The 23071-nt window shown below is 53.3% G+C and overlaps 1 protein-coding gene across 3 annotated transcripts in view; it reads right to left on the reverse strand.

Moving 5' to 3' along the window:
* Positions 1-141: 141 nt before the first annotated feature.
* MTMR14 (myotubularin related protein 14) overlaps positions 142-23071 on the reverse strand; it is a 45362-nt gene continuing 22432 nt past the window's right edge. For 2 of the 3 annotated variants that reach the window (XM_019748289.3, XM_074313032.2), the window contains 11 exons: positions 22604-22678; positions 17905-17971; positions 16228-16313; positions 15862-15938; positions 15582-15618; positions 12845-12915; positions 11991-12049; positions 11670-11808; positions 10724-10903; positions 3617-3772; positions 142-700 (listed from right to left, as the gene is read on the reverse strand). In XM_019748289.3, the coding sequence (XP_019603848.2) occupies positions 517-700; positions 3617-3772; positions 10724-10903; positions 11670-11808; positions 11991-12049; positions 12845-12915; positions 15582-15618; positions 15862-15938; positions 16228-16313; positions 17905-17971; positions 22604-22678 (1131 nt within the window). In that variant the 3' untranslated portion in view covers positions 142-516. The remainder of the gene's footprint in view (positions 701-3616; positions 3773-10723; positions 10904-11669; positions 11809-11990; positions 12050-12844; positions 12916-15581; positions 15619-15861; positions 15939-16227; positions 16314-17904; positions 17972-22603; positions 22679-23071) is intronic. The other variant, XM_019748290.3, reaches the window with a different exon arrangement.

Here is a 23071-nt window from a genome sequence, read left to right on the forward strand (position 1 = left end):
CTCAAGACTCCAGTTTTCTTCCTGTTTCATCTGCCACCACCCCACCCAAAAACCCTTCTTCCAACACAAGGAAGGACAGTAAGAACCTTCCCAGTAACTCCAATCGACAAAAACAGCAATGAAATGAGAATGCCAGAGAGCTGCTGTTCAAAAAGACTTTGATTTTATTTCATCTGTGTCAAACCACCTCTTCTCAGTGCAGGTGACCCCCTTCTCCCCAGGAAGTAAGACTGGAATAGAGGGTGTCTTTCGTGACGTCTCGGCCTCCACAAGGCCCCAGGGAAACCCCCCAGTTCTGAGAGTTGGCGGGAATCCTGGCAAAGACTAGGGTGAGTAGGAGGCAGTGACAAGAGGGGTGGTGGTCACCAGCCAGGGGTTGGAGAACCATGTCCTTGGCCCTGCAATGTGCATGATGGAGACGGGGGAGTGAGGAGGTCTCCCCCAACTCGGAAGCGCTCCTTGGCTGGGCATGGCTGTGATTCCGCTCAGGGCTCAGGTGAGAGGAGAAGGAAACTGTCATAAGGTGCTGCTGCCGGTACCCCGGAGCCCAACCCCGCGGGCAAACTGCTCCAGCAGGCCCCCAATGGCTCCAGAGGGGCTGGGGGCTGCTGCCCGAAGCCCCACTGTGCTGCTGTATGCAGCCAAGAAAGCTGAGCGCACCTCCTGTAGCCGAGTCTCCCGCTCACTCAGGGCTGCAAGCCTATGGGGAAGAGGGAGGGAGGGAGACAAGAAAAGGAACGCATTACCTTGGGGCAGCATCCAAGATCTTCCTCCTCCTCCTCCTGCCACAGTGCTATCCTTCTGTCTTCACTGGCACAGGCCAGCATCTGGCCTGTGGTCACACTACCCTTGTGGTCCATGCCCCGGATATTTCACCGTTGCCCTCCTAAGCCATTCCTCTCAGTCTCAGGCTACTGTTCCTTATGGGGCACTGGCCTGACTTCTATGGGAAACCACCATTTCTGTGACTGGGCAGCAGGGAAGCCAAGCAGGAGGGACTTTGCTCCAATAGCTGCTGGCTTCCATTCCTTCGTAAGAAAAGAGCTGAGGCACAAGTCTTACACCTAACTGTGAGGAGAGACCCCGACATCAGGAATCAGGTCTTGGCTGCCCAAAGGCCTCCTCTTGAGGCCAGGACCTAGAGCATTCTAGGAGAAAGCTCTTGGCGGTGTCCTGGAGAGGCCAGAGCCTTCACCGGAAACCCCTGAGGCTCTAGCTACACCTTCGGTCACTGTGGTCCTCAGGTAAACAGCTAGGAGAGTGCTGGCGTTTCCAGCAGGATTCCTGTTCCGATTCTGTGTGTTTTCTTCCCTGACCTCTACAAGCACTGATCACACAGGGAAGATGGGAAGCCCCTCTTCTCTTCTCTGCCTGAACCTACAAGTCGAGAAGGGGAACAAGTGCATGAAAACACAGGCTTATCAATGCATGAATTCCATGAGGCAGTCACACCTAACCTCTGGACTAAAAGATATAGCCTAGGGGTGGGAAAGACGGGGAATCAGAGTAAAGGTCAGGAATGGTCAGGATCACACAGGGTGTTCCCTCCACTGTCCCCTGGAGGAAGAAGCAATGGAAATGTCTGCAATTCTCAAGCTCAAATGACCTGCACCCCAGGGCCTGGGAACAGATGGAGATATGAGGATAAATGACAGTCCTGGGTAAGTATGAGGAGAACAAACCTAGGCGAAGTAGATTGGTGCAGTGATGTGTGTGAGGGAGAGAGAGATAAGACGGAAACAGCGGGTTCTAGGGCAAAAGAAAGTCAAATAGCTCTCGCAGCAGGACTAAGAAAATGGAGCTGATACTGGATTCCTGCAGTACCATAAACAACGCCCAAGTCCCTCCTGGCATTTGGAAGAGACGCATGACCCTAGATCTTCTTTACTGCCTTAATTTCACAAAGGCTGGAGGCCATGTGTGCATCTGCAGCTTTTCCTTAGAGCATATGACCAGGAGAAATTCAGATTAGTATTTTGTATTCACAGGGAACAGCCAAAGGTCCATCTGGGCGCATTCTTACTACCCCCTATTTTTGGGAGGTAGAGGGAAAGAGATCACAACCTATTTAGAGAAAGAAAACTGGAGCCCAGAGAGGATATGTGATCCACTTGAGGACACACAGCAGGCAATGGGTAGGCAGGGAATAGAGCTACCATAGTGCCATTATTCTCTCAAGAGATGAGCTGACGATAGGCTCAGACAAGTCAAGGCTGACCCTCCAAGACATAGTTGGTGAGCAGAGTCGCTAAGATTAGGATTCAATTTCTGACAGAAAAGCCCAAGCACTGAACTCACAGACTATGTGATCTCACCAGGAATCAACTCTGACCCCACGCCCACCCTGTAGTCTTGGGGGCCTGAAATCATGTAGGACCTAGCCCTCGTCTGGGAACCACCAGAACCAACCAGAATTCTAAACTAGGAGCTCCGAGAGCTGGCTCAAGGTATAAATTGTAGGACCTGGGGCTGGAGTTGCCCGTTTCGGTGTCAACGCTAGGTAAAGGGGGGGTGTTATCAAGCAGGGGCAGAGATGTCTGTTTCCTCCAGAAAATAGCTCTTAGGCCAGTATGGCTGAGGCAGTTGAGTCCTACGGAAAGGTGCAACTATCTCTTTTAATCCTTCAAAAATCTAAGCTAGGGATCTGTTTCTGGCCTAAGGGCTGGCTGTAGAAGTTATGTTGGGCACCAGTGGCCTGTGAAGCCCTTGGGCTACTCCCAGCTGCAGGGCCAGGGCCTGAGTGCCGTCCTGGAATCCCAGGGTCTAGCCCCTGCCTGCCCTCACCGGGATCCTTCTCAACTCCCCAGGGCAACTGGCCTCCAACCTGTCACATTGCAGATGGGTATGAGCTGCATTCTGATGGTGGGGGTGAATTCTCGGCACCTGAAGTTCATCCAGCCTGGGTGGGGAGATGAAGGCCCACAGGCAGCCACCGTGAGGATCAGGCCACCGCGGCTCTCCTCCCGCCTGGCAGCCGTGCAGCAGCAGAGCAGGCAGGGGGCAGGTGGTTGCCACCGAGGCAGCCACTCAAGCAGATGTATTACAAGAGTTGGAAGCCCAGGATCGGAGACTTGGAAGGAGATGATTTTATAGGCTTGGGATTTAGTATTGCCATCAAATTTTCTTTCCTGACCAGAGGCAAAAGCAGAAGACAAAAGTGGCAAGGGGTCGGCCAGGAACCCTTGGTTCTGCTGGGGAGGAGCACAGCCCTTGGCTAATCCAGCTCCGTTCTGGCTTTGGTCTCCACCATACACCTACCTTCACTACCCCACTGTTCTGCTTTCAAAGGATTCTCCTGTCAGGCAAAGCCTTGGACAGAAATAGAATCTTCTATAGTTACAGTCCAGCCAGCTGTCCCTCAGGACGTGCCCCGAGACAATCGTGGATGGGTTTTGGAGGCTGGGGAGCGTGAACACACACCATCCGGCCTCCTCATTCCTCGGGTCCACGAGCAGAGCAGCGAGGTATACTCAGCTAAGACACTGGGGCGGGGCAGAGACCCCAGGCCAGAAACCTGGGGCTGGCTGCTGCCTCATTCCTAACCAGCACTCTCGGTTGCTCACCACCTTTTGATATGGGCAGGGGAGCATCCTGCCTTTTCCAGCAAGACACTTACAGACAACTGTTAGGGAGCTCATCCGGGAAGCTGAAAGGGAGAGAGGAGTCTGTGTGCAGGACAGCCCGTTCCTGAATACTGCCACAGCCTGTTACCATCTGCCAGCTGCCAAAGTCTGTGGAGAGAGAGGATCCGGGCCGGGGATGGTCCACTGATCTGGGGCAGAGAGGAGAGAGAGGGGAGAAGATGATGCACAGTCAGTCATATGCCTGACGGGAGGCCCGGCGGGGGAGGGGGGTTGGGAGGCTATGGTGGCCCTGGCCCATGGCTGCAAAGTTCCGTGGGTGGAGCAGCTGTAAAGTCAACCACTTTCTCCAAAAGTGCAAAAACAGCTGGATAGGTTGTGACCCAGAGAGAAGAGTGTAGACCAGAAGGCAGGCTCAACTGTAAGGACAATGTTGAATGCAAAGATGTACAGGAGCAGAAGAACAAGAGCAAAGCACGACAAGAGGTGAGCCAGCAACCAAGGCCTGCGGTCAGGGCATACCTGCCCTGGTGGCTGACAGAGCAAGTACAATCTCAACAGGACCAAAAGGAGGGGAGCAAAGCTGGATGCTCCAGGAACCAGGATCACCCCACTCCCCAGCATGCACACTGGCAGGGTGGACAGCGCGGAGCCCAGGGGCCGCTGAGGTCCTGAGAGGTGGGAAAACAGGCCTCATGGGGACAGTGGAGGGTGGTGACCTAGATTGCGGAGTGAGGTACTGGGAACCCTGAGCCCCACCCTCTGCAGCACCTTCCAGGAGCTATAGTTTGTATTCACAGGCATACCCAGCAAACGCACTGGCTATGCCCAGAGGGAAGGGATGAATCATGCAGGCAACCTGACAGCTTCATCAGGCCTTTTTCAGATGGAGGTTTATGGGATGCAGGGAGAGGAAAGTTGTACTGGGAATCTACTGCTGCCACCTCCTCCCCTCTCAGAGCCAAGCCCTCTCTGCTGTCTTTGGGCAGCAGCCCAGCCAGTAGGGGTGGAGAGGAGGGGAGGAGATAGGGAGACATCAAACAAGGCCTTTCCATCAGCTACCCCAGGGCCCAGTCCCCAAGGTGCACCATCTTGGATGCCTGGCCCTTTATTCTTTAATTCAAGAACAGCAGAAGGTGCTCCTGTAGGGACCCAGAAACAGCAAAAGCATGAATAGTGGTGGAGGGGGTGGGGAACAGCGAAAAATGTTCACTGACCTTGGCCCACCAAGTTGGCCGATCTAAAGGGCTCCTAGTCTGAGGCGACAGTCCCTTCCACAGGTCACCAGACCAACCTTATCCTAAACTGGCTGCCACCTGAGTGCAGCTCTATCCAGGCACTGCATCTGCAGTGAGCCTTAACCACCCCCATTTTAGAGACAGCTAGTGAGTGCAAGGAGAGAGTTTTAAAGCCAAGTCTGATTACAGATTTGTCCTACAACCGAACCACCTTGAGACAGGGAAAACAGATGGCTTTCTACGTTAAAACCACCACGAATCGGAACCTCCTGCAACACAGACTTGCCACATTCATTATTCCTGCTGAACTCTAGAGGGTGTGTGACGGCAGCCTTAGGGATGAGAACAGGACGTGGTCTGCTACCTGGTGGAAGCCCCTAGAGCCCGACACGGCAGGGCTTCCTTGTTTCTAGATGGAGAAACTTGGGAGGGCTCAGTCTGTAAATCAGAGACAGCGGCCCAGGAGAGGGCCAGCCACGTGCCATATTCTGGCGCCGGCCCTGTGCTTCCTCCAGGTCATGCTGGGCCTTCAGTCAGCACAACCCTTCTGAGGTCAGCCTGGCTCCACAAATCCCATCTACTGTTCAAACTCAAGGACCGTTTCCTTTCCAGTTTTAGCAATTTGTGGGAAAACAAATTCTAAACACCAGAGTGTTGAAGGACTGAAAGGGATACTAAGTAGAAGAGGCAGGTAGGATGAGGCACTCCTGGGCCAGGAACACAGGGGTTTCTCAGGCCCCAGCCCCACTCCCCAGGGCTCAGACTCACTGCCAAAGGGAAAACGGTGGACAGATGGAAGCGACTACAGAGAGGTTCCCTGCAAGGACTCCTGGTTTCCTAGGCTAGTCACTTCTCTTTCCTTCCCCAGTGTCCAGCAGGAAGCACCACGAGGCAAGGACTGCACCCGGAGCAGTCAGGGGACAGCTGTGGGATGGAGGAGGCAACACAGACAGCAGCAAGGTGAATGATCCCAGGGGACATGAAGCCATGGCAGCAAGCGGACATCTTCTGCATCTTTTTCAAGAGTGAGCACACAGGCTCTAACTGAATCTTCCCGTATCAGGCTTTTATCAAAGAAAGGGTTGCAAAGCAACAGTTCAGCTCCTGGTTTTAGGTTAAGAGGCTGTGCTGAGCAGAGAGGGGCTCACGAATGCCAGTCCGGGTTAGCTGGCTAGAGGAGACACCTAAAGATGAAAAGAAACAGTCACCAGAAGGGAGCACCTATACCTGCCTAGTGAAAGAAGGAAAACCTTCCAGGCAGTCTCAGAACACAGGGAACTCAACCAGCTTTAATAAGACACCCCTCTTCTGCCCTGTACCCTTACTCAAGCACAAACAGAGCAGCAAAAAGAGGTCTGAGCTGCACCTCCTCTAATATCCTGTCTACCTACAGAACTGGACAGAATATGGGGCCAAGCTAGCTTCAACTGCAGAACTGTTCATGTCCCTCTAGCACTGAAGGCTCAGACCTCTCCCCAGCAGGCTGGCTACTTGGCAACGTCTTATTCCCTTAGATGGACACGGCCCAGGCTCCTCTTCACAGAACCAAGAAAGCGTCCACTCCCACCTTCCCCCCACCTCCTGCTGGGCGACCGCTGTGGGCCAACTCAGGCAGGTGTCTTTTAGATATTCCTTCTTGGGAGGAGGTATATGAATACCCACAGAAGCAGGGCTGGCCCAACCCACACAGCTGAGTCAAAAAGAAACAGATCTGGTCCGGCTTTTCACCTGCCCACTCCCCTGACATGGCCCAGAAGCCTTCAGATATATGACTGATAAGGACAGGTTCTTAACCACAGCTAGTTTACTGAGCATTTATTGAAAGATGAGTATTTACTATGTGCCAGGAACTTTGCTCCATTATCTCATTTAAACCCAAACTTATGGAAGCTAAGATTATTACTCCCACTTTACAGATGGGATTTAAAAAATTGAGTTCAGGAGGGAAGTGATTTTTTTTCCAAGTCACACAGCAATAATTGGCAAAACTGGGAATGAAACTCAGGTCTGACCAAGCCCAGGCTAGCTAGCCCCGTAACATACTGACCTTTCTCCCTTATAAGGGGTAGGGGCCTCAGGATTGGTTCAGTGATGGACACATAAATTCCAAATGGAATAAAGGACAGAACTTCTGATCTATGATTGGAAAAGAGGTCTTCATGTGACCCCTGGATGTGAGAAAGGAAGCAGGGTGTCCCAGGAGTGACTGGCCACCATCAGGGAAACTGGACAGAAGACAAAGATAGCATGTGGAAGGAGTCAAGGGGAAAGAACCACAGGGAAATGGAGTTGAAGCCTTGATCAGGCTACACCTGAAGGCTGCACTTTCCATTGGACTTGTCCGTATGAACCAGTTTTCCTTTACTTTTAAAACCCACTTGCGATGAGTTTCTCTTACTTGCATCTTTTTGAAAGCACTTGCGCTGATGGCTGATGGAGGCTTGAAGGTACATAACTAGGAAGGACCTAGGAGTTGCCTATCTAAACCTCTGATTACAGACAAGAAAATAGAAACCCAAAGCCATCAAGAGACATGGCTGAAGTCATGCAGGGAATGAATGTCTGAGTCAAGACCTAGAATCCCAGACTCTGAGGGGGCCCGGATGTCACCTAATCTACACTTACCTCGCCCCCCCACCCCTCCTCAACCCCCAAGTCTCCAGAGGATGATCCCACAGCCTGTGCTTAAGTGAACGCCTTCTGGCACGGGGCCTTAGAAAAGATTCCTTCTGTTCAACAAAGGCCTGAACTCATAGAGCAACTGATTTCAAAGATACTAGCTAGGACAGGATTTCCTACCACCTCTGACCCAAGGAACATCACTTCCTCCCAGCCTGGCCTTTATCATCGACTGATGTGTGTGTCACCCAACCAGGGACCTCTGCATTTCTGCAGCAGCCCAAGAAGACGTCTTCTGGGGCTGCAGGTTTTCTCTTCAGGGTCTCAAGCTGGCAGTGCCTTTAGGCTTCTCACCACCCATGCCTGGTCTGGAGCTGTGGCCCCAGGCAAGAATGCATCAAACGTGGGACAGGAACCCGCTGGACAGCACAAAACAATCTGGTTTCTCTGCCTCATTAAGCACAGCCTGGGACGGACCTTACTGCTTGTAACGAGCAGTTAGTAGGTGGTGGAGGATGCGGGAAGGACAGCTAGCTGGGCAGCAGAGGTTAGATCCTATGCTGCCACTTAGCTATTCAACCAAGCTGCTGAGCGTGCCTCAGCCAAGTTCACATGCCCCTCCGGCAGCGTGGTTTCCTGCTAGGTTCAGCAATGGCACCATCCCTCCTCAGGCACGGACAGTGCTGTGCTAGCAATGCCACCCCCCTCCCCAAGATGCCTGACTGGAGCAGCGAGCAAGACCACAAGGAGCTGGGCCACGCCATTCACCAGGACGTGGGAAGACTTGTGAGCCGGGAGCATTGTCTTGCCTCTTCCCAGCCCCCAGCCTTGGAGCTGATTAGAGATTTAACAATGGTCCAGAAATGCAACTCAGTCAGAAGCTGCTGTAGTGGCAGCTACTAATGCAAAAAAGCCACCAGTCTGCCCGGTTGAGAGGCATGGGTTGGGGCTGGATAAGAATCAGTACCCCACAGAACTTTCTTCCAACCTGACACCTGCTTCTTCACTTTGAACAAAGCTTTACCGATTCCTTTTACAGTAAAGTTCTGCTTTAAAAGAAATATGCTTGTGGAATTTGGAGCACAGGAAACCCAGAGAATTCCCAATACGTGGGAATTCTGGCCATCAGATAGCTTTTCTACAGGGTTTCTTTCCACAGTTCCCCTACTGCACTCAAAAGCTGATTGGCTACTGTCACCTAAGACAGGCAGGGAAGCTAATGACAGGATCCCTCAGGCACTTTAAGATAAAAGAGACTAAATTAATTTTAATGTTAATGGAAATACATAATTAGAATGCTCCAAATCTGAATAATCTAGTCTTTCAAAATCTTTGGCAAACAGGCATCCAATCCAGAACCTTGTGGCCTGGCCAGCCTGGCTGAGCTCCAACTTGGTATTCATTCCCAGAATAGCCTCGCAGGGCCATCAAACACCTCTCAGCGGCCCACCTCACACGGCTCCAAGGCTTTGTGTCCGGCTTTGTGCAGCTGTCCCAGCCTCAGCCAGGCCCTTGCACACAAGGCTGAGAAGCCAGACGATATCCCCACCGTCCTCAGCCACTGAGGGAGGGGCCTTGGTGGCGATCCTGGACTGGCCATAGAGGGAGAGCCGCCCAGTCAGGCAGAGAACCACTGGTGATACCGAAGGAAACTATCACAGGATTGGAAAGTAGGCTCTTTGGGCAGGAAGAAGGGAATAAAAAGCTGGAGTGAAAGAGAGGTGATGGAATGCTTCCTCGGCAGGGGAGCCCCTAGCAGTTGGACACTTAAGACTGGGACGGGGCTCCCGAGGACAAGAGGAATCTTCTGGTTTCCCTTGCAGTTGTCCAGCAATTCGGCACAGGCAGAAAAGGAGGCAGAGATAAGAGCTCCAGCCCAGAACGGCAGGGGTCATGCAGTGCCGCAGCAGCCCTGGAGCAGCCCCAGAAAAGCCAGGCGTGCAGACCGGGTGGCTTGGCAGTGGGCATATACTGAGGATGGGAACAGGCACAGGTACGTGGGCTCGTCTGCCCAGCACCATTTCTGCTCAGTCACCAAAACTCCCGTGGGGTCAGAGGGGTCTCGTTTAACAGACTCAGCTGCAGCATTGCCAGATACGTTGCTCCAAGTTGAAGGGCTCACCTTCAGAGGTGAGGGCCTAAGACCCATCTGGACAGTGCAGTCCGGAGCTCCCTCTCATTTCCTACTGCTGATCTGCTCTGCCCATGTGCCCATGTGGGGAAGAGGCCTCTTCCCCATCTTTCTCCATTGCCTGCTTTTGCCCACAGGGAAAAACCAGAGGATGATGGTGAGAGGAGAGCTCCAGAATTTCGGGTCTTTCCTTGTTAATGTACTTGTGGCTTTGGAACTCAGTTTCTTCCTTGGTACAAGCCTATTACAAGGAAAGGCCCAAAACTTCTGGAGCAGTACACGGCAGAACCAGGCTGGAATCTAGGGTGGACTCCACTGCTCAGGCTCTTTCTGCTAAATGCCCATTTCTCCCTAGAATTTAAGGACCTTTTAAGTCCCACACTGCTTTGTTTTCTCCTGAAGGGCCAGACATTCTCAAGGCTTCACAGAACAAAGCAATTCACAGAATTATTTCCTTGGAGGTATGACATGGAGACAGTGGCATGAGGACAGCTAGGAAATGCTTTCCCCAAGGGCCAGATCACACGTCAATCCTAAACCCCTGCCCAGAGCTCACCTTTAATCTCATCTAGGAAATATCGTTCCTATAGCAACTCCAGAGATACCTGTCCACTGTGGCTGAGCTGCTCCCGTTCCAGGTATGCAGTCACGTGAGGTTTGCTCCAGCCATGCAATCTAGCCTACTGTGTTCTCCTCACTGCGCCACTAATTCAGACATGGACTGAGGAGCCAGAAGGGACTAGACCCATGTCTTTAATGAGAACGGGTGTCCACAGGGAAGGAGGTGGGGTGGCGGGCAGAGACCTGCCAAAGGCAACAGGTGAAGGCAGCCCCGCCTCTGCCCACCACATCACAAGCACTTCACCTTCTGGATTCCCCATCTGCCAGGGCTCAGGGAAGGAGGGGTCTCAAACCATTCTACAAACAGCTCGTGCTCTGTATCCAAACAGGAACCTATCCTCCAAACAGTGGGCTGGCCTGCAAGCTTGCCCACCCCCTCCGGCCTCCTGGGTGCACTGCCCATCAGGCCACATGCCGGGACCCTGTCCTAAGACACCACCTGAGGCACCACCTTAGGTGTTGGAACCCCCCTCTCCAGCCTTAAGAAGGGAGGGCAAGCGCCCTCGACCATTAAGGGTTTTGGAGCTCCTCACCTGGCCTTGGGGACCTCCAAGGGACTGCTACCTATCCTGAAAAAGTTGTCAGAATGGTTCGAGGAGGAGGAACTGGAAGACTTGGCTTCTACCAGCCCCTGGTGGGAAGGCAGGCGGTCCTCCGAGGGCTGCGGCCGGTTCCAGAGCACACTCTGTGGAGAGGATGAGTGGCTCTTCCTCCTGCGGTGGAAAGAGTAGGGCTGTTGGCCAAGGGGCCGCCCCTGGCAAGCCCTCAGCCCACTTTAACCAAATCTTGGGGCCCAGTCTTTACTTCCAGTGGGAAAATGCCACATGGGAGTGGGCATACGTCAGTACTCCCTTAGGCCTGGCAGCAAGAGCAGGCATCAAGAGCTGGCTCTTTACACAGGGACTGTGGCATCCGAACACTGGCCTACTGGCCACAGAGCACATGCTAGAGAACAGATCCTTAACTAACAGTTCAGTAACTGCCCCTCCCTCCCAATGTTACACAAAGTTGAGAGCCCTTTGCCTAGGGAAGAAAGGCATCCAATTCTCAGATTGCATCAGATTCTCAAAGGAGTTGGCCCTCAAACAAGTTCCCAATTCCCAATCATTAGTTTGTACTCACCTCCGTTTTCTTCTTTGTTCTAAACTGGTTCCCCACCCCCCAGGCAAAGGATACAAGGGAGCACCCCCAGGGAGTCCTTTTAACACCAGCTTCCCTTCACTCCACCCTGTCAGCCCAGCCCTGCAGCTTCTTTCCTCCCCCCGCAGGGAGCCCCGGCCCTTTATGCTACTGGGCCACCCCTGGCAGTGTCCCTCACCAACCAGATGGCTGGGCTCCGAGGCCCAGGAGAGACAGCAGGGAATGGAGCTGTGCTTTCAGCCCGACTGTCAGGGTCCCCTCTTTGTTCCCGGGACTCCCTGGAGCTGGTGGCCCTGGGCCACAGCTGTGAGCAAACTTAATTCCAGCCTGGCCCCTCACCAAGCTGCTTGAGTCTGTGCTCCTGCAGGGACCAGCTCCACGGCCTCATAGGTGAAGCTCCCAGCAGCTCCTGGGGAGCTCTCCATGACCAGAGAGAAGTCGCTGCCAAGGCTGGTGGTGCTGCCACGGTCTTTTCGTCCTGAAAGAAGCCAGTGCCATCAGTCAGCCCATTATCTTCTCCCATTATTGGTCCCCCCACCCCCCCACCTCTTCCATACCATAGGACCAGAGAGTAAAGCTTCTAGAACAAACAATGCCAGTGTGGTCTATACACAGAACCACGTACAGAGGAAGAGAAACCTGCTGGGGCCCATGACTCACTCAGCATGCAGATATCTTCCAGGGTGAAGCCTGCATCCCGGGCTGGCAAACTCTTCCTCCTGTAACAGAATCCAGAATGGTGAATTCCAGATTGGGCTGGGGTCTCCTCTGACCTCCCCACCACACACACATACAACACAGCCTCCATGGGAAAGAAGCTCCAACTCACTGGCAGCTCATGGAGACAGGTCCTCCCTAGTGCTGCAAACGCCAGATGCGCTTCTGGGGGCAGCAGAGTCGCCTCCCCTTAGGAGCCTGGCTCCTTCGAGTCCAAGTCTGGCCTAACACACTGGGAGCTCAGATTTGAAAGGCAAGGGAACTCAGAAAAGACACCAACTCTCACGGGGCCCTAAGGCGACTGCCAGGCAAGACTCCTGCATTTCCCGGGCTAGAAGCAGACTGCTGACTCTGCTCGGTGGTGACGGGCTGCACAGTGGCGCAGACACACATTGCGGTAGCCCTGGGAGGGCAGCAATCCGCTTAGGCAGGAGAAGCGGCTGCTTTGGCCAGGGCCTGGGGAGCTGGAAGTCCTCCTAGCCTTGGATTGGCTTTTCCTGCAGCCAAGCACCCTATTCTCTTAGTTACCAGAGGCCACTCATCTGTCCCAAAGCCTTTCTGCTATTTAGTATGACTGCAGGTTGACCCAGCCCTGCCTCGTGTGTGGAAGAGCCTCTTCTTCACCTGTGGCCTTCACCAGGGACCCCCACCCTGGCTTCAGAGGGAAGGAAGGGAAAGAAGGCCAGCCTGTCATGTATGCAGGGCAGGGATAATGTGGCGAATGAGACCCTGCCTGCCCCAGAGTGGCCCTTCACACAGTGCTTTGGCCCCAGTGTGACAGACAGGCCTCGCCTTACCTCTGTGTCTTCAGAGCCGAGAACTCCTCGGAGATGATATGCTTCAAAAAATTGAAGCAGAAGAAGAAAATCTGAAAAACCAAAAACCAGCACACATGAGAAGACAGCCTTCTCCACAGAGAAGAATCTAGGTGGCAGATTGCCCAGGAGAGGGCAGCCAGCTGCCCTGGTCAACCCCCTGCTGGATATTCTGGTCTGTCATGCTATGGGGGGTAGAGAGAGCTTAGCAGGCCAGGCAGATGCACTTGGGCTGGCCAAGGAAGGAAGGGACTGTGTTTCCTTCATGGGAATGCAAGAAGGTAAGCCAGGGATTTTTCAAACTCTTCAAATTCAACACACATGTTCTCAAGCTATTGAAAAGGATGAAGACAAAAGCAGCTTCTCCCTTCATTGTCTCCTAGGGGTTCCCAGGGAGAGGCTGACAGGGAAGGACAGCTGGGACAGAGATTTGGGGACAAGGAGATTAAATGGACACAAATTAAGGAACACGATGGAAGGGAAAGGGATTAGATTTTGTAGAGGAGATGCCCAGAAATAGTGGTTAAGGAGAAGCAGGGGTGAGAAGCAACCAGTGTCTGGCCCAGCGCCTGCACTGCTCAGGAGCTGTGAGGGGCAGGTCTGAGTCTCAGCCACAGCCCCACCGCCAGAAGCAAACTCTTCTCCCTTCCAGCCATCACCCAAGTCAAATCAACCTCCATGACGTGCACACAAGGCCTGGTCGCTACAGTTTTCAGACTCCCCAGTGATTCTGAAAGGTGTCATCTGTGAACTCCTCGTGCTATCCCAGAGCCCTGCATGATATCCTCAGAAAAGAAGTTGTGAGGGTGCCCAGGTCAGGTCAGTATGAAAAAGCTGTGTTACATAAAATTAAATAGGTGTTTTCATCAAAGACTTTTTAGTCTTTAACATGCTAATGTGCTCTGTGAACCTCAGAGACAAGGGAAGGAAACAGAGTGCTGTTTAGTAGACCTTATTTTTTAAGGCATCAATATCTTGAGTGCCCGGGGGGGGGGGGGGGGTAAGAGAAAAGCCACACCTTGGAGCCCAACCCTCCCAGCTGAGGAGAGCCTCCTGTGCATGCCAAGAGATGGCCAGGGTTTGAATCCAGACGCCACTGGGCTCAGCCTGATCCTCTGCCCAGAGTCTCTGAAGGCAGAATCTAGCCTGCTCCGGGGGTGGGGGAAATGGCATAGAGGGCAGAATGTCCTAGAGTGCCAGTGAGTTTCAAAATTAGAGGCTGCAAAGGGGCTTTGTGTGCCAATTTCAATGCCAAAGTCACTGTGTCTAACAGAGTTCATGGATGCCTCTGAGGAATAGGCTTATGAGCTCTGCAGCCTCGGCAGATGCGATAAGTGCTCAGAAGAAGAGATTTGGAAGGGGTGAGGAGCAGCTATGAGGGAGGAACAAAAGGAGGAGGAACAAGATAAGATGCCTGGAAAAGACAGCAGCCTCAGGAGGCTGAGAAAGTGCTTCAAGAAAATAAGGCGGGGACGGGGCAAAAGAAAAAGAGCTAACACCATGCTGGGCATATGGACTCATTCTCTTTCTGAGGCAGCATGAGCGACAGCAGGAGACTCAAGGTTAATCACATAACCCAAGGTCATCCAGGTAATAAGCAGGACAACTCAGATTCAAACTCAGGTCTAAATCCAGGCCTGTGTGCAGGGAAAACAAGCACACACAAGAGGCAAAGATTGCGAAAAGCAGCCAAAAGGACGGCGTGTGGAGAGGGCAGAGGAGCAGCAAGAAGGGACAGCCCCCTTACAGGAAGGGGACCCTGTAGCCTGGCTGGCCATACCTGGTCTGGGGCTGGTGATGAGGAGCAGAGCAGAACCCTGCTTGCACAGATGGCCCTGGCTTAAAAGGTGGTGGTGCGTGGGTGTGATGAGAGCAGAGAGGACAGGGAAGAGCACCTAGGTTTTAGCTGTAAGGATGAAGGTCAGGGAAAACGACTTGTGGGGCTGGCCCCATGGCTCAGGTGGTTGACAATGTGTTCCTAATGCCAAGGTTGCCGGTTTGATTCCCACATGGGCCAGTCAGCTGCGCCCTCTACAGCTAAAACTGTAAACAACGGCTCTCCCTGGAGCTGGGCTGCTGTGAGCAGCCGGAGGTTGGCATGGGCTGCCGTGGGCTACTGTGCGCTGCTGCGGGCTACCGTGTGCCGCCATAAGCAGCCGGTGTCCAGTGTGAGTGGCCGGCAGCTGGCGAGAGCTGCCATGAGCTGCTGTGAGAGGCCGACAGACGACCTGCGACCGACTGCCTCAGCCAGGGGGAGTGCAAGGCTCATAACACCAGCACGGGCCAGGGAGCTGTGTCCTACACAACTAGACTGAGAAACAACGGCTTGAACGGAGTGGTGGGGGGAGGCAAAGAAGGGGGCGAACAAAAAAGAAGGGACTTGTAAATTGGTTCCAGAGCTGAGTGCAGAAAACAAGGTCACCTATAAGAAGGATGGCAGCAAAAAGAAGGGGGAAAAGACTGACACACGAAGGTCAGAGGCAGCCATGAGGGCAAGTGTTATCCCCACCACGCAAGAGAGGAATCAAGACCCAGAACCAGGGCTATTGTGCTGGTGCTTTTCCCACCACGCAGCCTAATCCCAGCCGACACCAGGAAAGGAACCGGCCCTGAAGAGTGGACACCAAACAGACCATCATCACACTGTCCCTCCTGTGGGTAAAAGAGCCCAAGCTCTTGGAGCCCTGGCATGCGCTTGCAGACCGTGAGCAGTACCCACCTCCTCTCCTTTGCTGAGCCGATCTACCAACATGTGCCTGCAACAAAAGGGCAAGGAGGTCAAAGCGAGCAGTGCTGAGACAAGGGCAAAGGGGGACCCAAGTCACAGGGACCATGGCTTTGACACCAGAGCCTCGGGTGGGGCCTGACCAGCACCCTTCAGTCCTTCCCAAGGGGGTGGCACTGTCCTCACCTCCGACCCCATCACAGAAGCCGCTATCCTTACGTACACACAGGAACGCAGCTCTCAAGGCACCACCCCAGGCCCCAGCCTGACTCACCCAAAGAGGAACCAGTCATAGGCCACAGTTAGGTAGAGGATCTCAGCAGGCTTCAGGGACGTGTGGATGAGCCCATCCTGGAAGAGACCAGAGAGGTGCCGAGATCAGATCAGAAAGCGGCCTCCCCATGACAAAGCCCCCTCCTTGTTCAGGAACTGACCACAACCATAGACCCAGGGACAACCAGGCTGCCCAACAGCCCCCATGAACAGGGTTACACACAAAAACCTGCTCCAATGTGGGGTCCCTCATTCCAAATCTTGTCTACTGTCTGGAGCCAAACTGTCCTAATGCCCCCAAAGGGTAGATGTTGGGAGGGGCCTCCGAATGCTCCCTGACCCCACGACCCAGCCCATCCGTACTCACAGCCCACAAGGAAAGGCGCAGAAGAGAGATGAAGAGAGGAGTCCGATCCCAGCCTGAGATACAGTGTACCAGCAGCCCGCTGTCATCTACTCAGGAAACAGAACAGGAGGCCCAAAAGAGAAGCAAACATGAGCTGATGAAAAGGAGACATGCCACCTGTCTGGCCTGGGGTGAGAGCCAGGCCACCCCTAGTCTCCGTCTTCCTGCAGGGCCCCCCCACGATTCTTCTCCAACCTAGTCCCAGAAAGGGGTAGACGGTGGACACTTGTCTGTTTACAGTATCTCTTCTTCCTTCTGACTACAGTTTTTGGTGACTTTTAGGGAAGCAGTAACTCTTGGCTAGTTGACTCTGCCCAGGTTATTGAGGTGGGGCTGACGTGCATGTTCCTGCCCAGCATCTCTCAGGGGGACACTATAGGCATTTTAGGGGAAGATAATTCACTGTACAAGGCTGTCCCAAGGACATTTAGGACCCTTGGCTAGCACCCACCAAATACTAGTAGCCCTTCCCTAGTTCCTGCAACAGCCAAGTCTCCAAAAGACCCCTTGAGGGGCAGTACTGCCCCCGACAGAGAACCACTGCCTAGCTCCAGGTGCACACACGTGCCTTTTTACAAACCTGGCCACAGTGACTGGTTCAAGGATGGGCACCTGACCCAAACTGGCCCATGAGCATGAGCTCTGCGACAGGCAGTCTCTCTCTTCTGTGGGAGTTAAGATGGCAGGAAACAAGTCTGCAAAAGTTGCCAGCCATGAAGCTAATCTCTGCAGTACCTGGGAGGCACCTGGCTCTGCTCCTGGGTCTGCTTGTTTACATAAGCTAATATATTTCTTCGTGTTCAAGCAAGTCGATCTCACAGAAGTCCTGATTGATACTGAGGAGTTAGAGTCCGGCCGCCCCAGAGACACGAAGCATTACAGGCCCATCCAATCAAAACAGCCAACTGGGGCAGGCTGGCTGGCCCTGTATGGGATTTTCTGTGTATCCTGTAAGAAGCCAGGACTGATTTTTCTGTCATCTTTCTGAATTAAAAGAAGCCAATCTGTGGGTGGCCAGATGGCTCAGTTGGTTAGAGTGCGAGCTCTGAACAATAGGGTTGCCGGTTCCCACATAGGCCACGGAGCTGCACCATTCGCAACTAGATTGTAGGCAATGAGCTGCCATTGAGCTTCCAGAGGAGCGGCCAGATGGCTCAGATGGTTAGAGCACGAGATCTCAACAAGGTTGCCAGTTCAATTCCTGCATGGGATGGTGGGCTGCGCTCCCTGCAACTAAGATTGAAAATGGCGACTGGACTTGGAGCTGAGCTGCGCCCTCCCCAACTAAGATTGAAGGACAACTTGGAGCTGATGGGCCCTGGAGAAACACAGTTTCCCAATATTCCCCAATAAAAAAAAGGCCATTCTGTCCCCCCCAATGCCGATGCTTAAAGGCCAGCTGACCCAGTGCAGAAACATCCTGTGTGGTTCAGACAGTAATGAGTTCATAATTTTGTTTTCTAGGATTTTGAGGACATGGACTAAAGCTGCCCATGGACAAGGAAATCCCCAAATCCTTCTACCATAGAGCAAAAGGTACACGTGTGGCCCCAACACACACACACATTTGGCCGTGTCATGACCTGGGAGCACCCAAGAGATCCAATGGTTTGAGGGCTCAGGCAGAGGCAGACTCACCGTCGCTGTTAATTATGGAAAGCAGCAGTTTCAGGTAGTTTTGTGTTTGTTGTACCAGGTCCCAACTCTGTTGGGGAGGAAGGATAAAAGGGGACTGGGAATTTGAAGTATTTAAAAAAAATAAAATGCTAAGGGCTATTCTGAGGCAAAAAATACCCAAGGCTCTTGGTCACGTGTCATAGGTCCCAAATCCCCAGAATACAAGACTTCACTCCCCACTCTGAGAGCTCCATTCACCTCTCCCTAACCCTCACCCCATGGGTCTCCCCGACTCAGTGCGCTTACCCATCATGATGGTGAAGAAAGGGAAGCCATGCAGAAACCTGGGCAACCCCCAGCCCCATGCCCACCAGCAGCAGCCATCTGTTTGCCTCCTCTAAGCCCTGGGCTCTCCACATGGCTCTCCATGGAGTTAACAGGAGCCCTGAGCCCGTGGCCACTGTCGCCAAACAGAAGGAGCCATTCCTTTATCTGCTATCACATGTCAGAAACCAAGGAAAATATCGACCTTCTCATCAACCATGTTTCATTCGCTTTTTACTGCTATTCACAGCACACTGTCGTTTGATGAATAATATATGCAGTCTGTTTGGCAGACAGAATCTTTTAAAACAGGAAGCCCATGAGGTGGGAGATGAAAAGTCGGCAAAAGACGTAAAGAGACTGGAACCCTGTTCTAGCCCAAGGAAGAGGTCCAGACCAGACGCTTTTAGAAACAGTCCACTCGGAATCTGAGATTCCATGGAGGGGCTTGACCCAGTTCTGCCGCCCCTTCCCCTCAGTGGGGAGCAGCCTCTCCACACAACCGCTCACCAGTGGTCTAGGGCTCAGCAGAGGGCTCCAAGTGCCAGAGAGAGAGCACTTCCCGGGGGGAGGGGGAGCACAGCACCTGTAATTGGAATGGTTTTCCCGGGAATTGAAAACAGGCTCATCTACCTGACCCTCCCACGGCCCCTGGAGGGCTCTGACCCAGTTCTGGCAGCTCCGGAGACGGCACTGCAGTGCTGCACTAATAGAGTTATTACCCATCGTAGCACAGGGGTCTCTCCACTCATCTGGCTCAAACGTGTCACACACACCATTGCCACCAGATTTCCTCAGAGCTGTAATACTTGCAGGGTGAGAGGAGGCAGGAGCTATGCAGCACCAGGGCCAGGCAGTCAGGTGGGCTGGAGCAAGACTGCAGCGCCCGGCAGAGGGCAAGCCCCGAACAAGCACTAAAGCCTGCGGAGCTCCAACCACGGGGACGGTGACAATCGGGAGAGGCAGCAGTTCACACTGCGCCCAGTGCTGGCGTAGGAACCAGCCTGGACAGCGCTGGTCTGTAGAGGTCCAAGGCCACACAGCAAAGCTAAGTGTGGTACGAACCCAGCCCCGACACACTGAGAAAGTCACTGCTTAGTCACATGCTATACTGAGGGGACGTTTCCTCCACAACCAGAGTAAGAAACAAAACTTTGAGGGGATTGCAGAATGGGAGGAGGACCTGGGAAACATGCTAAAATCTCTTGCATCCGACATGCTGCCAGGCAAGTCTCTGGGTCCAGACTTGAGCACTACGCCTCTGCTTATGTTTTGACGACTGGACTCCTCCTCCTTCTGGCTGGCAAACTCCTATGCATCCTGCAAAGGCCCATCCTCATCATCTTCTCGTCTTCTTCTGAGGTCACCCCTACTATGCAGGTGGTGATTACATTGTTGCCTCTTTTCCTAGACTGAGCCCAGTGAGGGCAGAGGCTGTTTTGGCATCTCTGCATCTCCGAGGCTTGGTGCTTAGGGAGGAGGCACCTGTAGAATGCTCCGTCATGGCCTGTTCACGGTCAGGGCCCAGCCTAAGGAGCAGCAGACAATGGAAGCAGTCTCGGGGCACAGAAAGGAGCAGACCTCTGTGGAACCCAATCTGGTTGCATGGAGGGCAGCAAGAGCACACATGGAGGCAACAGGACCGCCCAGGTGCTCCTTCGCTGGGAACACCACTGAGGGCCTGGCCTTGGGACACAGTGAACCACCACCGCAGCCCTCACGGGGCTGCAGAAGGCAAGTGAACGGGCAGAGGTATGCTGGCTAAAAGGAGACCTCTAGGATGCGGAGGACCATGCAGGTGGGGAGATGAGCCTAGCCTCATCCATGGGACCTCCAGGGGAGGCTTCTTGGAAGTGACATGTACATAAGAGGGGAGGGAAAGGAGACAGGTGTTTCTGGCAGAGAGCCCTCTTACCTAAGGGGCTGAAAGGAGGCCAGTGTGGCTGGAGGAGAGGGCGGCCAGTCATAAGAACAAGGCTGGCCCACGGGGAGCTGGGTGGGCCACGCGAGGGTCCTTGGACTAGATTCTGAGTAAAGTGGGAAAGCCAGTGGCAGGGTTTAAGGAAAGGGAAGACCTTGCTTCATCATTGAGTACTGGTACCTGTGAGGCCCTAGACAAGTGCATTATGTTCAGGTTCCAGGTACCCTTCAATGTGGCTCCACGCTCAAACGCGAGCTTCACTGAGATGACAGTGGCCTGGACTAAGCTAGTGGCATGAGATGGAGGTAAGGACTGGAGAGTTTCACCAGGGTCAGAGATTGAGAGAACTGATGGAACCTGGCAAGGGTGGTGGCAGGAGAAAAGCACCCTAGGTTTGAGTTTGAACAACTAGGTAAATGGTGGAGAGCCTGGGGGTCCTATAGGTTTGGGCCAGTGCCATTTCAGACAGCTTGAACTTGCAGGGGCTACACAGAGGAACACTAGTGAAAGGTGATAGAGATCACCAAAGAGAGGCTTGGCCCCGAGACCCAGGCCTGAGCAACCTGGTGCTGGGCTAATGGAGTGGACAATGAATGACATCACCCTGGGAGATGCAGAGTAACAGGGAGTCCTGGCGCCCATGCTGAAGGGGCTGAAAGGGCAGAACCCACACCTGGCTGAGGAAGAGGCTCGTAGGAGGCCCAGTGAAAACAACCAGTAGAAATGGAGAGGCGGACATGTCATTTTGTGCCTGGGACGTTACTAGTGTTCACTCCCTTGAGCAAGCAAGCTAGTAGCCGACTTCTTAATTATTGTCGTTAACACCGGCCTGGCATTTCAGTTAAGAGGACACCTGCACAGTGATCCTATCTGAACCTCATTGCGACACTGAAGTAGGTGCTGAGAACTCCACTTTCAGAGAGAAGTGAAGTCACTTGCTCAAAGCCACAGCGGCCTGTAAGAAGGGCCATGCAAGTGAGGGCCTGGATCCAGGGCCTCGATCTATTAAGGAGAACTCCTCACTCAACCGGACTCCATCCCAGGAGACAAGCATACTTGACAGTGTCCACACACTGAACCCCTACAGTTGTACCAGTTTGTATCTACACGAGGAGAAAAACGTGCCAGGAAGAAGAATAAGGGGGGCTTACTTGAGACCTCTGCATACAACAAAATCAGAAGGAAGCCTCTAGATTCCTTTGGACACTCAATCTGTCCAGGTACAGACAGCCTGGGACTTGAGACCAGAGAACAGGGCGTGCCAACCCAACTTGTTTCTTCTCCAGGCGTCTGGGGCACAACAAACAACTGGCCTGCTCTCCTTCCTAACATTCCCTCTCTTATAGAAACACCCTTGTAGAGAACGCCTGACACTACTCTAACACATTCCTTCAAATAGTTATGGAGCATGTGCTTTGTGCTTAGGGGTTGGATATACAATATAATATAAGCACAGCCTCTGCCTTTACAGACCATTTGCTACCAGGACAACAAAGTCCCAAGTGATATGGTAGTACACGGCTGCCTAATAGGGAGACCTCAAGGCTGGGTGGGAATTGTCTAGACTCAGGTAGAGAAAGAGAAAGGAGACAGAATGTGTTCTGGGTATTCACTGGCTTGGCCTTTCTGGCTCTAGGCTCTGTGCATTTCTGTGCTGGGGATGCACAAGCTGTGCTTCCTGTTCTCCTGGAACTCAGTCTACTGGAGATGGAGCAGATCTCTGAATCAGTAACTACAGCTCAGTGGGAAATTCCATGATAGATGTGCCCAGGAGTCAATGGTAATGTAAATGCAGGTGTCTGACCCTCCAGGGATGGAGGGGGAGCGGGAGGAGACATCAGAGACATCCTCCTGGAGCGGACACCCAAGCCAAATCCCGAAGGCAGTGTGCCAGTCAGGCAGAGGGAACAGAACATGGGGAAGACGGTGGGAGAGCAAGGCTACTTGTCCTGGCTGAACCAAGTGGCAAGGAGACTGTTGACGGCCTCTGGGCTTGTGCAGTGGGCCAAACTGGTAAAGAGACAGATCCATCGTAAGCCTGGGGCCCCTTACATGGCAGAAGAGGACAGAGGAAAGGAGCACAGTGGAAATAATTTTGAAGTTTCTATAATCAAATGAGGTCAGGCAGCTGTGCACTTCCTCTGGCAGAACACACATTTAAAAGGAAAAATGAAAAAAGTCACTAAAGCCCAGAGCTGGAAAGCAGACACCATGAGGTCCTCAGGAAACAGAACCCCCTGGTGGACGCAAGTCTTTGAGTGAGTCACGTTCAGAAAGCTTGGATTTTCTGGGCCAAGAGCAAATCAGGAGAGTGTTAAACAGATAAGCAGTTCCTCCCTTCCTAGGCTGTGATAGGTGAGAGGTCAGAGGGCACGAGCCAGGCCTTGAGGCATCTGCATGTGGGACATGCGACAGGTATTAGGGGTCCCCTTGGCCCCTTCCCTTATCCTGCCCTGCTCATGTCAGGCCCCTCACCTGATATTGGCTCCAGTCAATGTTTAGAGAGCAAGTCAGGAAGTCAGGGATGCTCAGTGGGGCATCGACGTAGTCCTGGGGAAGAAAAGACACCCATGAGATGCGGGCTGGCCACCAAGAGAAGTCATGATGACAGGGCAGGCTGCGGCCCTGAAGCTGTGGCTATCACAGGCGGGCAGGACGTCCCTCCACAATGCTTGCCTTCCCGGGTCCAGATGCCTGTGCTACCCTGGGAGTGACAGCTTAAAAATCAAAGGGGCAAGACACTGCTGCCATGTGGAGCTTTTCAGTGTTTGCTGCAGAGACAGATGTGGTCAACCTGTATGCAGCCTCCCGCAGGCTCCCGTGGCCCGCTCCCACAGACTGGGCAAGGAACAGAACGCTGGTCCCACTTGTGCCACAGATGGGGGAGCAAAGAAGGGCTTGTCCTATCTGGTCCTTGACAACTCTTTAAAAGGGAGAAATTAA

This window comes from Rhinolophus sinicus, chromosome 5, assembly GCF_057876585.1.
Source record: "Rhinolophus sinicus isolate RSI-liver-muscle chromosome 5, RSI-T2T, whole genome shotgun sequence".
NCBI lineage: Eukaryota > Metazoa > Chordata > Mammalia > Chiroptera > Rhinolophidae > Rhinolophus > Rhinolophus sinicus.